The 13,903-nt window shown below is 49.3% G+C and overlaps 9 protein-coding genes across 9 annotated transcripts; 3 read left to right on the top strand and 6 right to left on the bottom strand.

Annotated features, from left to right (window-relative positions):
- Positions 1-260: 260 nt before the first annotated feature.
- N7481_001711 (uncharacterized protein) lies at positions 261-1,922 on the top strand (the record flags this gene model as incomplete). The annotated part of the gene is made up of 2 exons (XM_057260930.1): positions 261-285; positions 355-1,922. 2 exons carry the CDS (start codon positions 261-263, stop codon positions 1,920-1,922), a joined length of 1,593 nt encoding a protein of 530 aa, XP_057125862.1.
- Positions 1,923-2,383: 461 nt separating this feature from the next.
- Positions 2,384-3,112, bottom strand: N7481_001710 (chitin deacetylase CDA4; the record flags this gene model as incomplete). The annotated part of the gene is made up of 1 exon (XM_057260929.1): positions 2,384-3,112. One exon carries the CDS (start codon positions 3,110-3,112, stop codon positions 2,384-2,386), a length of 729 nt encoding a protein of 242 aa, XP_057125861.1.
- A 351-nt stretch (positions 3,113-3,463) lies between these two features.
- On the bottom strand, positions 3,464-4,505 carry N7481_001709 (S-adenosyl-L-methionine-dependent methyltransferase; the record flags this gene model as incomplete). The annotated part of the gene is made up of 4 exons (XM_057260928.1): positions 3,464-4,236; positions 4,297-4,321; positions 4,376-4,415; positions 4,471-4,505. The coding sequence occupies 4 exons, from the start codon at positions 4,503-4,505 to the stop codon at positions 3,464-3,466; spliced, it is 873 nt and encodes a 290-aa protein (XP_057125860.1).
- A 911-nt stretch (positions 4,506-5,416) lies between these two features.
- N7481_001708 (alpha/beta hydrolase) lies at positions 5,417-6,172 on the top strand (the record flags this gene model as incomplete). The annotated part of the gene is made up of 1 exon (XM_057260927.1): positions 5,417-6,172. The coding sequence occupies one exon, from the start codon at positions 5,417-5,419 to the stop codon at positions 6,170-6,172; it is 756 nt and encodes a 251-aa protein (XP_057125859.1).
- A 245-nt stretch (positions 6,173-6,417) lies between these two features.
- N7481_001707 (mRNA splicing protein PRP18) lies at positions 6,418-7,586 on the bottom strand (the record flags this gene model as incomplete). Its single annotated transcript, XM_057260926.1, has 2 exons — positions 6,418-6,610; positions 6,673-7,586. The coding sequence occupies 2 exons, from the start codon at positions 7,584-7,586 to the stop codon at positions 6,418-6,420; spliced, it is 1,107 nt and encodes a 368-aa protein (XP_057125858.1).
- Positions 7,587-7,975: 389 nt separating this feature from the next.
- Positions 7,976-8,830, top strand: N7481_001706 (SAP18 family protein; the record flags this gene model as incomplete). The annotated part of the gene is made up of 1 exon (XM_057260925.1): positions 7,976-8,830. The coding sequence occupies one exon, from the start codon at positions 7,976-7,978 to the stop codon at positions 8,828-8,830; it is 855 nt and encodes a 284-aa protein (XP_057125857.1).
- Positions 8,831-9,387: 557 nt separating this feature from the next.
- On the bottom strand, positions 9,388-9,936 carry N7481_001705 (NADH:ubiquinone oxidoreductase 6.6kD subunit; the record flags this gene model as incomplete). Its single annotated transcript, XM_057260924.1, has 4 exons — positions 9,388-9,441; positions 9,517-9,632; positions 9,828-9,863; positions 9,918-9,936. 4 exons carry the CDS (start codon positions 9,934-9,936, stop codon positions 9,388-9,390), a joined length of 225 nt encoding a protein of 74 aa, XP_057125856.1.
- Positions 9,937-10,413: 477 nt separating this feature from the next.
- Positions 10,414-11,333, bottom strand: N7481_001704 (glutathione S-transferase; the record flags this gene model as incomplete). Its single annotated transcript, XM_057260923.1, has 3 exons — positions 10,414-10,769; positions 10,846-11,231; positions 11,293-11,333. The coding sequence occupies 3 exons, from the start codon at positions 11,331-11,333 to the stop codon at positions 10,414-10,416; spliced, it is 783 nt and encodes a 260-aa protein (XP_057125855.1).
- A 1,003-nt stretch (positions 11,334-12,336) lies between these two features.
- N7481_001703 (cutinase family protein) lies at positions 12,337-13,197 on the bottom strand (the record flags this gene model as incomplete). The annotated part of the gene is made up of 4 exons (XM_057260922.1): positions 12,337-12,604; positions 12,689-12,903; positions 12,957-13,042; positions 13,122-13,197. The coding sequence occupies 4 exons, from the start codon at positions 13,195-13,197 to the stop codon at positions 12,337-12,339; spliced, it is 645 nt and encodes a 214-aa protein (XP_057125854.1).
- Between the last annotated feature and the right edge of the window lie 706 nt (positions 13,198-13,903).

The following is a 13,903-nucleotide window of genomic DNA, read 5'->3' as shown; positions in this document are numbered from 1 at the left end:
GGGAACCACTGGAAAATTCCACCCCACCTGCTTTTGTCAGCTTGATTATTGGTCTCCGCTCTATGCGGAACTTGCCTCTCCGAACCGGGGAGGCAGAGATTCCTTTCTCTCCTCTATGGCCTTGGCCCTCTATTTTCCCTTTCACAGTGTGACAGTGACAGGCCTGTGTGTCTGTGATCCTTCGTCTTGGTCGCATCGCCCAACTATGCCCCGCGCCAGTTGATCCGTATTCGCTCGAGGTCGAGGCTCGGTCGCCCTTCATGCAAACCGACACTGTCATCGTCGGTATGATTTCTTGATCCTAGCATTTAGGGGACCGACTCTTGTGCTTTTCAATACTAACTATCCTACTAGGCAATGGGCCGTCAGCCATGATCCTGTCCTACATTCTTCACGGCCATATTCCTTTCTACTCATCCTCTCCGCCGCATCCCGACCCGCTTTTGGACGCCAAGTTGAAGCATGCGACCAATCTCCTAAACGTCGATGCGGAGGCATTGACGGCTCACTTTGCGGCATCTCGTCTGTCATATTCCACCCAGGCCCTACCGGTCAATGTGTTATTAGACACCCTTGTGCGCCCCAGTCTCGATATCGACGAGCCAGGTACCACCTCAAATATCGAGTGGCGCCATATGCCCGAAAAGGTCATCCCGCATATTGTATTTGGAAAACCCACCACTCCAGGGGGACAATGGACCGAGGATCCTCATGGTGCAAGCTGGGACATTCAAACTCTTAGTTATGCGGCCATGTTGTCCTTGCCCGGTTACTCCTTTGGGGATCACCATAAAAAGGTGACCGGCAAGGACCTACCACCCTTCACCAGGCCGACAAGGCGTGAAATTGCCGATTATTTCCGTGCCTACCCTGCTGCCGCTCACATCGACGATTCCTTCCGCTGCGGCGAGGAGCTGAGGGGTATCTCCCGTACTGAAAAAGGGTTCTATATACAGTCCCACGACCTCCATTGTAAGCGGCTGGTACTGGCAAGTGGGATTTTCTCTGAGCTGCTTCCGCCTGCATCTATACTTCAGCCCTTATTGCAATTAAAGCAAACCCCCGATGTACCATACCTTGTGGTCGGTTCAGGCTTCTCTGCTGCAGATGCCATCATTTCCGCCGCCCCTAATCAGAAAATCCTGCATGTCTTCAAGTGGTCCCCGGATGAGCGCCCATCTCCTCTCCGAGGTTGCCATCAACAGGCGTATCCGGAATATGCCGGAGTTTACCGATTGATGAAGAAATCCACTCTGAATTCTCAGCGACCAAGGCTACGTCGCGGCACTCCTACCGCCTTTTTGGAAAGTCGAGATTGGGACAACGTATACGAAGGACTTTCGAATGTCGAAATTCTCTCCGTTGATGTTCAAGACGATGTGGCTCTGGTCACTTTCCGTTGTGAGGACGGATCTATATTTTCTCGATCCGTTCGTGGTCTTGTTTATGCTGCTGGCCGGCGAGGTTCACTGGCCTTTTTGGACTCGGAGCTTCGGTCCGAGGTCCTGGGATATCAAACCCCCGACGACTCGACCGTTTCTGCCCAGACACTTCGTGCGAAAGCCATGGAAGATCTGGAGGTTGCCCCACATGTATACATCATTGGAAGCTTGACTGGGGACTCCCTCGTCCGCTTCGCATACGGTGGCTGTGTTTACACCGCAGGCCATCTTACCGGTGAGCGAGAGGGTGAGCGCGAGTCGCGCAGCGTGTGTAGTAGCATTGAGTCAACCAGGGCTCACCCTTCATCGCTGCCAGTAATGAATGGCATCGACGGCCATCAGGTCTATCCTGCTGATGGCTCGAATCTGACGCGCGAAGATACCGCGATCAGTAAAGTGTCTACTGTCCAAACGACAACACCAAATACACAGAGTTGGTGGAAGACAGTTGTACAGATGTTGAAGCATTTCACGCAATGACGCATTGTTTATTTGCCTTGTTTTGTCAAGCCTTTTGTGACTTTAAATATACCTCTTGACATTTTTAATGTGTATAATTGATCAAGTTGGATTACGATATGAATATACAAGTACTACCATTGTATTGAAGTTTGACAGAGTCACATATTATCAAAACCGCATTTTAATAACCATCAGGCTTCTGTCACCTACCTAGGTAGCTTAATTCAATCCAATCGACTTTATGCGCCCTGGAGGGTAGGATACTATGTGGGGGACTAAATGGCTGGGATCCAGTGACAGATCGCTGAGAGCCCTGGAGGTCTAGTAACTCCCAGGTGCCAGTATTTCCGATGTCACAGAACAGTCCAACCTTCAAGTTGGATTGGGAGTGCTCTCGACAACCTTGCAATGCATTCTGGGACAAAATGACTACATTTCACCCAAGTTCAATAAGCCTCCAAGGGTCGTACAGCCTTTTGTCATAGAGAGTCTTGCATCCCAGGCTTTTGAAGAAGCTCAGACACTGTAACGATGCGATATCCTCGACGCCGGAGTTCAGGAAGTACAACCTGCAACATGGGCACAGTCCAATCCCTTCGATCATGGCAAACGATAATACTACCGGGCCTGACCATACTCAAGATATGCCTCGCGTTCAACCCGGAAAATGGCACTTGGGGGTCATGAGGATACACATCGCCCAGAACGAGTCGATATCCCATATCCGAGACTAGCGCGCGCATGCGCGAGGAGAAAAAGCCCGATCCAGGACGAAAGAACCAGTTCTTTGGACCATCTGCACCAGTTGATCGGTATGCATCTTGGATAAGCTCCTGTACGCTCTGTATTTGCTCCGCAAGGACTGTGTTGTTTAACCCGCGCGATGGCTCGTCATGCATAGCATGGTTGGCTAACTCATTGCCGGAAGAAACTAGCTTGCCGAGCACGGATGTATAATCAGAGACTTGTGATCCAATTACGAAGAATGTGGCGGTTGCATTGTTGACGTTTAGGACGTCGAGAATGGCGGTTGTGTGTGAGGAGGGCGCGTCGTCGATTGTTAGCGCGACAACGTTTTCTGCCGTGGGGTGATGGAATAGAACATCCGGCCAGCGGCGTTGGAGATAACGAATCAGAGATTGAGGGGGTTTATATAAGAAGTATAAGGGGAAAATGAGGCAGAATGTGGATATTACTGCGCGGAACATGGTATGGCAGAGAGGTTGGGGAAAAGATGAGGGGGGAAAGGGGCCGTCATGTAGAATAGACCCGCTTTGTATGCTGGTTTGGTTTGGCTTACAATTATGCCAAGTCTGGAGGGTTTAGGAGGTTTATATGCGTAGCTACAATCTAACAGTAAAATCTAAGGAGATTTAGAGTGTTTTTCTCAATTTCTTGGTTTCTGCAGAGAATCAATGGTGATTGCTGGTGAGTCTATATCTTCAAGTTCAAGCTAAGCTCAGGTTTGCGTGCAACTCGAACATATCTATCGAATTATATCAGATCAAATAACTTCAAGTTGAACAAATTTACTAGAATGTGTGCGTTGACAAGAAAACTTACAGTGTAGTATGGAAGCCTCGCTGTTCAGACTCCTCCAGGATTTCGCGTTTAGCGTTCTGTTCCAGGGTGTCCCACTCATCTGGCGACATTCGACTGGCGAGATCCGTTCGCATGCGCTTGGTCATTCCGTGAACAATGTCAGAGATATCTTTGCGATAATTTGCAGCGACCCAGTCGCGATCAGCTTCCGGGTCTCGACTATCCGGATACAAGCGCATCTTGATAGTCTCACTTTCGATCACTTCGAATCCAGCCTTGGTCATTTGCTCGGGGAGATTCCGAGAAAGATCCCATGCAATTTCGTGTTTCGCGAGATACTCCTTGGAGAGTTCGAACCAGTGAATCGCTGCTGAATTCGCCGCGGTGCTTCCGTCATCCGCCGTTAGATGCATCAATCCGTCGAACACTTCTACTTGACCCCCGGGGTTCAGATTAGCAAAAGTCCGCCGAAGCAATGCAGGCCAGTCTTTCACGGCGATCATGATCATTCTCATGTAGATATAGTCTGACTGAGAAGAGAATTCCCATTCTTTCTCGATATCTGCTGTGATGAATGAGCAATTTTGAGGAAGTTTGTTCTCGTCGGTTTCATCTGCCAATGCTAGATTCAGGTCGACGCCCAGAGCTGTTGAATCTGGATGCTTGGCAGCGAACTGACGAGTCCAAATTCCTGTTCCACATCCAAGATCGAGTACCCGGCGTGGGGATTTGGAGAATGAAGCACGGTGGAGTCCGCGAGTTCGAATGGTGAAAACCGCATGTTGATAGTCTGTGGCGAAATGGTATTTTCAAGTCAGGTACACCTTCCATGACGAGCTTTATTACATACCTAAGCGACTCGTCTCTACGGTTGACTATTGAGTTCGCGTTAGCAAAGCCCACCAGGCTGTCCGATAAGTGATACTTACATTATTTGACAGGGGATACGCCCTGGGGGCCTCGTCGGTTCTGAGAAAGACAACATCAGATTGATTCCATGGTTATATCAAGCCTCGATACTAACTGTGGCTTCGGGTGCAACTTGAAGGATGTTGACATCTTGGCGGGCGGGGAATTTATAAATTATGACGGGCGGGAAAACCGTGGGGTTTGACCTTCTTATAATGCGTTGTCTTTTTTGACCCCACTATCGTTTTAATTCTACTAGTAGTACCATCAAGACATTATGCTAGTAAGGGCTAGTCTCTTAATTCTGGCAGCGCTTGAGCCAACCAGAGGATTTGCCTATCGGGTCATTGATGAAAGTGTAGAATCTAGTTATAAACATGCTACAGTTGGAAATAACCACTTCCTAGACCTGAGGATGTTGAAAATGACTCGGATTTGAGATTTCATTCTTGACATCGTTCCAATAGTTTCAATTAAGCTTCTCCTGTTCCAAGGTTGCGTTTTCATCAATTCCCTAGAGTACTAGTAAGAATCGTGTCTTGGCCATATGATTACCGCATTAAGAAACTAAGTAGGAGTAGTAGCCCCCCCAGCCATTTGGTTGTAGTCACTGTAGGTCACTCCCAAGGCTATATAAAGAGGACTTGTGAGAACAAGTGGATTGATTCTTTTTCAGAAGCAGCTTTAAGCGCTCTGGCCATTCCGGCAACGTAATTGATACATTCTATAATTTAGATATAAATTGTCAGCTCTCCTCAAATTGGCTGATTAAAGTGGAGTGACGTCCGGCCCCATCTGCATCACCACCCCTGTTCATCTCTTAACTCCGACTAGCATCCTGTCGGCGATCTGCACGCCACAGCACTTAAATACTAGCCTCCCTGCAACATGCAACGACTACCTTCTGCTTTTAAGCAGTTCTTTCAAGGTTAAAAATAATCCTCAAATCGTTTGCTTCCACGAAAGCCTGTGTTCGACAGCTCTCATTCATATTGAGGTCTTCTTTTAGCACAGACTCAGGCTGCCCAGTATTTATACTGCGAAACTTACGACAGAGCATCATGGTAAACCATAAGCCCACCGCAGTCCTCATTATACACGGTGGCTATTTTCTTCCTGCAGCTTGGGATGTCTTTGGGGATCAACTCCGCCAGGCAGGGTTCATCGTAAAGTGCCCACGTCTACCATCTTGCGGTGACAAGCGCCCGCCAACTGCCACCATGAATGATGATATCATAGCAGTCCGTGAGGCGGTCCAGGAGCTCATTAATACGAATAATTCAATTCTTGTCTTGGCTCACTCCTACGGCGGAATGGTTGCATCAGAGGCGATCGGCCCCGATCTATACGCCAACAATGGGAAAGGTACTGTCGGATTAATTTTCCTCAGTGCATGGCTTGTTCAGCCAGGCGATACTCTGTCCGATGTTATTGGAAAATACGGCTTTCAATGCAAGGTGGACCTGAGCGATAATGGAGACGGCACTTTCTTCGCAAAGAATGCTCCTGAGTCTTTCTACAACGACATTGAATCTACCGAAGCCAAAGATTTAGCTACCAAGAACGTCACCCACAATTTGTTCGCGGCATCAGGCAAGATTTCAGGTGCACCTTGGAAGGATCTGCCCACAACGTACATTCATTGCGCCCAGGACATGGCGATCATGTTGCCACTACAGCAGAGTATGGTTCAAGATGCTGTGAACATGGGTGGAAAGCTGGTCACCAAGACTATTGAGTCAGGTCATTGTCCTTTCTTGAGTCAACCTGAGGCTCTCCTTAGAATTGTGGAAGAGGCTGTCACGAATCTGGCATGAACTTGGAGCAATGAATGATGATAGCGGCGTCTGATGCGTAGTGAATCCTAATGGATGTTTCCAACCTTGAAAGTAGTTGCTATTCGTCACTTGAGTTTTTGATATTCGGATGGATGAACTTGAATACATGTGACATTGTTCAGTTTCAAGGGAAATGCCGTATTTGGCACATTATATACAAAGACCCCTTTGGAGTCAAACGCCAAGGGTATATTTAATTGAATCATGCACGAGAGGCTTCTATTCTAGCCCATGACCTGGAGCTGATCCTCGGGAGGCCAGCGCACTTGAGCAAAGCTCAGTAAACGTTTGATGCTCTGCAGATATTTCCGGGTGGCTTCGTCGCTCAGAATATGCGCTTGTTGATCGCTTTGGTGAAGTTTCTCGCGGGCGGATCGCTCGTGAATACCAACCATGGTCACACCAATAGGCCAGGCACTGTAGTCAAGTTAGCACAAGTTCTCCTTCTTGGGAAGGCAAGGGAATGGATAGAAACATACGCTTTACCAATGCTCACACGCAGATATGCATCGTTAGCATCAACATATTTGCGTTGCTGCGCCTTGTGCACAATCTCCACGATTGGCTCAAGTAGACCGTCCTCGAGGTCTGATTTTTCCAAGCGACGGAACAGCGGTTTCATATTCTCGCGTGACTGAAGCATGGCATTGTACGCCTGCTTTCCCTGGAAACTTTGGCGCACGCTTATATCGCGCTTTGCAAGGGCCAACTCCCACTCTGAAAGTACCATGTTGAAGTAAGAACCAAGCTGACGCAGCAAGAATAGCCGTTCGTCCTGTTCTTTCGGGATCTTGGCTGGAATAATCATTTTCGCGCCGGGTACCGGTTCTAATATCGTGGGGATGGGGCCATCGGTAATTTTCTGCTTGGAAGCAGCTCTCTGGACGAGGCGGCGGTAACGACGAAATCGAGCTTGATGGTTCTCGCCGAATAAGCGGGCGGGCTCACCAAGCTCCCGGAGCTTTGCGAGAAGCTCATCCTCCTCAATATCCTCTGCCTCTGCACTGTCCGGTGTCTGCTCAGCGTCACTCTTAGAAGGCAGCTCAGGCAAGCCGAGCTTTCGTCGTCGTTCACGCTCAGCGGCCTCTTCTTCCTCCTCACGTCGTTTCTTTGACTCCTCGGCAAATTTGCGCTTCTTCTCCTCGCGTTCGCGCTTGCGATCGGCCTCGTCCTCCTCCAGCTTGCGTTTGTTGGCCTGGCGCTCTTGACGATCCCGCTCTGCTCGCTCCTGCTCCTCGTTGTAGGCTGCTACTCGAGCTGCTTCAACTTCACCTCGACGCATATATTTCTTCGTAGGTTCGGGAGTGTTGTCTTTGTCTTTACCAGGGCCAGATGACTTCGAGTCACCCTTGGCCTTGGAGATCTCTTTGGACATGAGAGCCGCGAAGTCCATTGTGGCGGGTATGGGAGGGTGCAGGTATCAGATCAGTCCTCGTCACTCCAATTCCAAGCTTAATTCAGTTCGCAGTGATGCGCAGGTGTAGTGGTTTTGGGTGTAGGTGTAGGTGTGGAGGCGGAGGCGAGGTGAAGTGAAGTGAAGTGGAGGAAAGAAATCGGGCAGAGCCCGCATTGGGGGATTTCTCCAACTTCAACTTCAGCTTCTCCTCCACTCCAGCAACTCCTCCCAAAGCTTTCGGTCTTTGTCCCCCCCCCACACCACCGAATTTCCAATCATTTGACATTTGAGATTACTTGCTCCGTTATAGCAATCTTCAGCTACCCGTTTTCGACAATCAATCTACCCCCAGCGTCACACGCGACACATCGCGCGCTGAATCCACCATGCCTGGCCCCTCACGAGAAGCCCCCAAGGCAATCAACCGACAAACCACCACGCCATTTCATCTAAAGCTCTTCTACCGAGCAAACAACTACCACCATCTCTCCGATTATACCACGCCTGCACCAACCCGACGCGGCGGCCCCGTCAGCGGACCAAACACCATTCGCGCACCCTCTCCTCCCCCAGCTGCTACACCACTACCCGCGCATCTGGAGATCTACACCTGGCAATCCTGCACGCTTCGCGAGTTATCACAACTTCTCACGTCCGCCCTGCCTTCATTACTTCCAGACCCGCCTGTTGGTACTCGGCTTTGCTATCGACTGGTGTTCCCCGATGCACGCGGTGCGGCGATGATGGGTCCTGACGCGCGCGGGAAATATATGAGTCGCGATCTGGGTACTGTAATCGTGGGACCGAGGGATAGTCCGTACCAGGGTGATGAGGATGCGGATGATCGGGCGGAAGCTAAGCCTCGCGCTGGTCCGCCGAGATTCACGGGCTCCGAGACCGATAAGACTTTGCAGGATGCGAGGTTTTTGATTGGGGATTATGTGGAGTGTGCTATTCTGCCTCCTCTAGACGATGGGTCAGTTGCGCCGCCTCTTCGGGGCAGTTCTGGTCCGCCGCCGCCCGGTGGTGGTGGTGGAGGTGGAGGTGGAGGTATGCGTGCTTTCCGGGATAATGGATTCCCAAGGCCCGGTCGCGGTGGGCGAGGTGGTGATCGAGGAGGTCCACCTGCTTTCCCAGTGGGAGATTGGAAGCGTGGAGAGAGACTGCCAGAAGGGGGAGGTAGAGGAGATCGTGGGGAGCGAGGCGGCCGAGGAGGGCGCCGTGGATGGAACCCTTACTAAGGAGAAGTAAGGACACAATGGCGTTCAATCGGAATTTATGAGGACAGTGTGAAATGCGCGGAGGGCGAACGATGTACGATAATCTCCGTAAAAATATCAGAGAGCTACGGCCTACTGTGGTCAACCATCTACCTTCTCTACACTTGCCTCGTGACTAGTGAGATGCTCCGTACAGCATCTACAGCCGCACGGTATAGAGGAACATATTTGTACCGGTCTTGCGAAGGCCAAAATATCCCTATCCTCAGGACAAGCACCGTAGCAGCAACTCTCCGAACAATGTCATGGTCCATTGAATGGGAGCTTGATGCCGCAAGTAACGAACCGCTGTACTGTATGTCGAGACGCGCAGTCGGAAGAGTGAGACAGAAGAAAAATCAATGCGGTATATGCTCATAGTAAGGTACATAGCCCTTGAAAAGCGGGCGCCAGCCGAAGAAAAAAAAGAAAGCAGTTTTGGCTCTCCATGCAGAATGGTGGGTAAGATCTCCGTGATCGCATGTCACTCTCACCACTTCATTGCTCCTAGCCAATTCAAATCGTCATTCAAAGATAATCTACCACTCGACCATGGTGTCATCCTTGCGCTTGCCACGGAGTTCGAAGAGGCCCTGCGAACTGTTAGCGGAGTTCCCCGCAAATTGGTGTCTTCCCTCGCCCCGAGTGGAGAGGTCGGGTCTACCTACATCGGTCTTGTAGGCGACGAAGGTCAAGGTGGCGGGGATAGCGATGGCATAGATGATGGAGGTCCAGGCGTGGCGCGGGGTCCACTTGAAGTACTTGTAGCGGTTGGCGTTGAGCTCTGGGTGGTCTGTTAGTAACTGCTTCATGAGGGGTATGCGACCGGCCGCGCCGGATCTCTAAGAGAACCGCTTGAGCGGAATTGGGTGATCAAATAGGTTCACATCTGCATGGCAGATGCGTCATGCTTTGCAGAAACTCCTGGGTTCTCTTCTCGGAGTGTCGGGTTGGATTGAAGATGGGGAAGGGCATGTACCGTAGTATTTCTGGAGCGCCGGGTCAAGGACCAGAGCTGATCAATGGGTTAGCCGGAAGATATTGCGTAGATAGATTGAATAAGACTCACACTTGCTGGGGCCGGCCATGATTGCAGGTGGAAAGGAATTGGTTGACGGTCTTCGTCTTTCGTCGCTGCTTCAAAGTGACGCTTGCCGTCGAAGTGCGTGGTCACGTGGGATGTGTCAGCAGTCACGTGTATCGGCATTGGCATCAATCATTTGCAGTAATCACTTGAATAACTTGCAGTTCTTTCTTCTTCTTTTCAAATGGATTGAATTATGCTTGCGATATTTGCAACAACCAATTCAAGGTTGCCCTTGGGTGTTTCTACTGAAAAAAGGGGAAATGCACGCAGTTCCACCTTTTATTTAGATCTCACCAATAAGCAACCCGCTAAATAAGCCGAATGCAACTACTCGTACGAGTATACATCTTTAAACATTTAAAATGGGTCATATCTGGTCATATTTGGTCATATCTGATCATATCTGATCAAACAGGCAGATGATGCCTAGGGTATACATTCATAAATAGTACAAGATGACAACTCTTCATTCCCCCCCTTACATAGAAGCCGAGAAGGAGCCCTCAACCTCCTCAATCTTAGCCACAGCCTTCTTGTAACCGTCAACCTCCTCCAATCGCTTGGCGTAGGCTCCGAGAAGAGGGTACTTCTCCTTGGCCTTCTTTTCCTGCAGCACACGGCCACTGGCGGCAATCACCGGGAAACTGATCAAAATATCCGCTGCAGTCAGTTCCTTGCCACACAGGAATGGGCCACCCTCGGGCGCAGTCTTAAGCTGATCCTCCAGGAAAGTCAGGTTGCCGTCAATGTTGCGAGTCAAGAAGGCGGCCTCGACTTGCGACGCGACGATGCTGGTGATGGGGCGGACGAAGAACGGAGGCGACTTGCGGATAGCTGTGGGGGGGAAAAGAAAAGTATTAGCGTCTAGACTAGACCAGGGGTCATGCGATGCGAAAAGAAGATCACTTACTGTCATTCACAAGAGTCATCACCAGGAATGGCATCAAGCTACCCTCCACATAGTGCATGAAGTAGCGATAGCGCATCCACTCCTCAGTCTCGCCGCCGACCTTGCCCTCTTGGCCTTCGGTATAGCGAGTGGGTACCAAGGACGGCCGCGCTTGACAAAAGTGGTCGACGAGGTACTCGACAATTGCGCCAGACTCGGCCAGCACGAGAGGCTTGGAGGCACCGGGAGCTTCGACGGTAATGACAGGCGATTTGCCCAGCTGGTGCACCTCCTTCAGCTCGGGAGGCGCAAGCTTGTCGGCGCGGCGCTTGAAAGTCTTGAGCTCATATTTCAATTTCAGCTCTTCCAGCAGCCAAAGGATACGGTGGCTGCGAGATTGCTCGAGCCTGGTGTGCGAAAGTTAGCGGGCGGCTGAAAGATGAGAAACTGGCGGGCGCAGCGCATTACCAGTAAAGGGTGATCTTGCAGCCCTGGTTGTAGTCAGTCATGGTGATGGGAATATTTTTTGAATCAAAGAGCGCAAAATGGCTGGTATGTGTAAGATAAAGATTAAGAAATAATGAAGAACTGCAGCGCAGGTGGATGTGAAGAATTCAAGTTATAAGAACGGCGATGATGCAATGGAATGGCCCGAGGCTCGATTGATAAGGTGAAAGCGCCGAGCTTTGGATCTGCGGTTCATGTGAGACCCATTTTCCCCTCTAAAATTCAAATTTGGTTGGTCCCACGGTCTGGATCGCCCTGCTTGCTAAGATCCCTCGTTCTCGTTTACGAATATAATCCTTGTTTCTCATGGTTTCTCCCCGACGATCTTTCGCGCTCCCGAGGTTCTCCCTTTAACCAAACAACCCCCGCATTGCAACATGACTTTTTAATGGCACAAATGTATAAATGCAGATAATTTTCTACTTAATTTATCCTTGTTTCTTTCTCATCCAGATTCAAGCCTATTTTCTCTTTTTAACCTGGGCGTGAGCTAATTGCCTATTTCGGCATGCTGTGCGAAGTGGCGGCCGAAGTGGCGGCGAACACAATCTGAATGCACGAGTCGTTGAACAAATACGAAAGAAGTATACATACAGATATAAAATCGATGATTTCAAGTTTTCATCTCGAAGTTCGTTTCTCACATTGTCCGTCAACGCACTGGCACTGGCAGTTGCTGTCAAACTCGTCGTGGACATTGGGATAAATACTAGTACCCACTTCAAGTTCTTCAGCTTTTAGGTTGCCTGCAGGCCGATCGATCGATCTAGAGAGTACTAGTAGTATACTATATTTTCTTTTACTTCTTTGCAGTTGAAAGTTAATTTAACTGGTAGCATTTAATCGTAATTTAACATCAAAACAGCACCACGCTATAAATCATCAGAAATATCAAAACATCTTGGAGCTTCAGCTAACCATACACGTGGAGGGATTCAAAGTTGTGATCTAGATTACCCCTCGCCACCCCATAACAACTTGAAGGTATGTAATCCCATGAATCTCTTAAGAAGAAAGCTTGGAGAGCAAGAACTGGCTGGCATCGCCAGTGTTTGCGACGTACGTGAAATGGGCGGGGCCGACGATCAGTGTACCATCGCAGACCATATCTCCCATAGCACAGTAGATCTTAACCTTTTCCTTGGGGAAGTTCGCGATCTGGCCATGCTCCTGGGCATTGCGGGTGTTTCCAAAAAGCACAACACCCTTGATTTTCTCCTTGACGTTGTCGGGGAGCTTGGAGATCGAGTCGTCCATAACTGCAGTTCCTTGACTACAACCATCCAATCATTAGCATATTTGACAAAAGAGAGAAACTAAATGAAACACCCAAGATAACTCCCATAGTATCACTCACCTATATCCGCCTGCAACAATCTGTGTGTTGGGACACTTGCTAACTGCCTGCTTGAACAGACCGTCAGCTTCGGCAATAGCAGCAGGAGAGGCATTGCCAGGAAGGGCGTTGGATATGAGGTCAGCTGTGTAGGCCGGGCCAACACCCTGGCAGGCAACCTGCCCAGCCTTGGCCATTTTCAGGTCATTGCAGACAGCAGGTCCGGTGGAAATTCCCTTCGCTACAATTAGTGTCTGATATTGTTCATAGAAGCAGATCATAGACGCACCAATAGGCCAGGCTCGGTGGAAGCACGGGCAAAAATGAAGGTAATGGGCTTGCAAGAGCCATCTCGAAGTTCGTTACCACTGGAAACTGGAAGGGAATCAGTAAATTTCAGTAGGGCTTAGAGGTTGGGTAGATTCTTTGGAACTTGAATCTTTATGTGACCTACATTGGCGTTCTTGGAGGCCCAAGGGGCTTGTGGCTGCCGCTCCAGCAAGGGCCAGAGTCATAAGGTGAAGCTTCATGTTGGCCTTCTTAAGAATCGACTTGTTGAAATTAGAGCGAGCGTTTTTCCTGTTTCTCCAAGGTTAATCTGCAGGGGTCTAACGAATATTTTATATTCTAGCGTCATTTATACAGGCCAATGGGGTATCTTTCGGTCGATCTAAAGAAGACCATAAGATATATTGAGTATCCCATTTACACCTACTAATCCGAATTATCCGTCTGCCGGGGTAAGAAGGAAAAGATTCAGGAACGCCGTTTCACGTTGTCTGACTATGGTTCATTTCGGAGATCACTTTCTGGGTATACTGTAGGCCACATGGTCCAAGAAATCCACTTTGAAGCCAACGCCTAGGCTTGGTATGCGCTAAAATAAGGCTTAGAATCGTATTTAATTATTTATTTACGATGGCCGGTTCGACTAGCCATGTGGCCCCGAATTTAGGGCCGGACGATCCACTAAAATAGGTCGACCTAAAATTGGTCGCTACGGAAGCATTACAAGGACCCAGAGTTGGATTCAACGCCGCGTGGTATAGTTTATTTGCCAATTTGTACCCATTTCTATGCTTTAATCGTGAATTCGATCTACAATGACTCCCATTGTATCACTAGAAATGGTAGAAACCATGGCGTGGTCCATTCAAGGCCAACCAAAGTCATATTAAGTTTCTATAAGGTCTCATTACCCGGTGTTCGTAGATCCATTCACTATATCTAATTAAA

Source organism: Penicillium waksmanii (assembly GCF_028829765.1).
Source record: "Penicillium waksmanii strain IBT 27052 chromosome Unknown utg000002l:1.0-3326099.0:1.0-3328782.0, whole genome shotgun sequence".
NCBI classification, from domain to species: Eukaryota; Fungi; Ascomycota; class Eurotiomycetes; order Eurotiales; family Aspergillaceae; genus Penicillium; species Penicillium waksmanii.
Note: the sequence above shows the minus strand (reverse complement) of the source record. Positions and strands in the feature narration are given on the sequence as shown.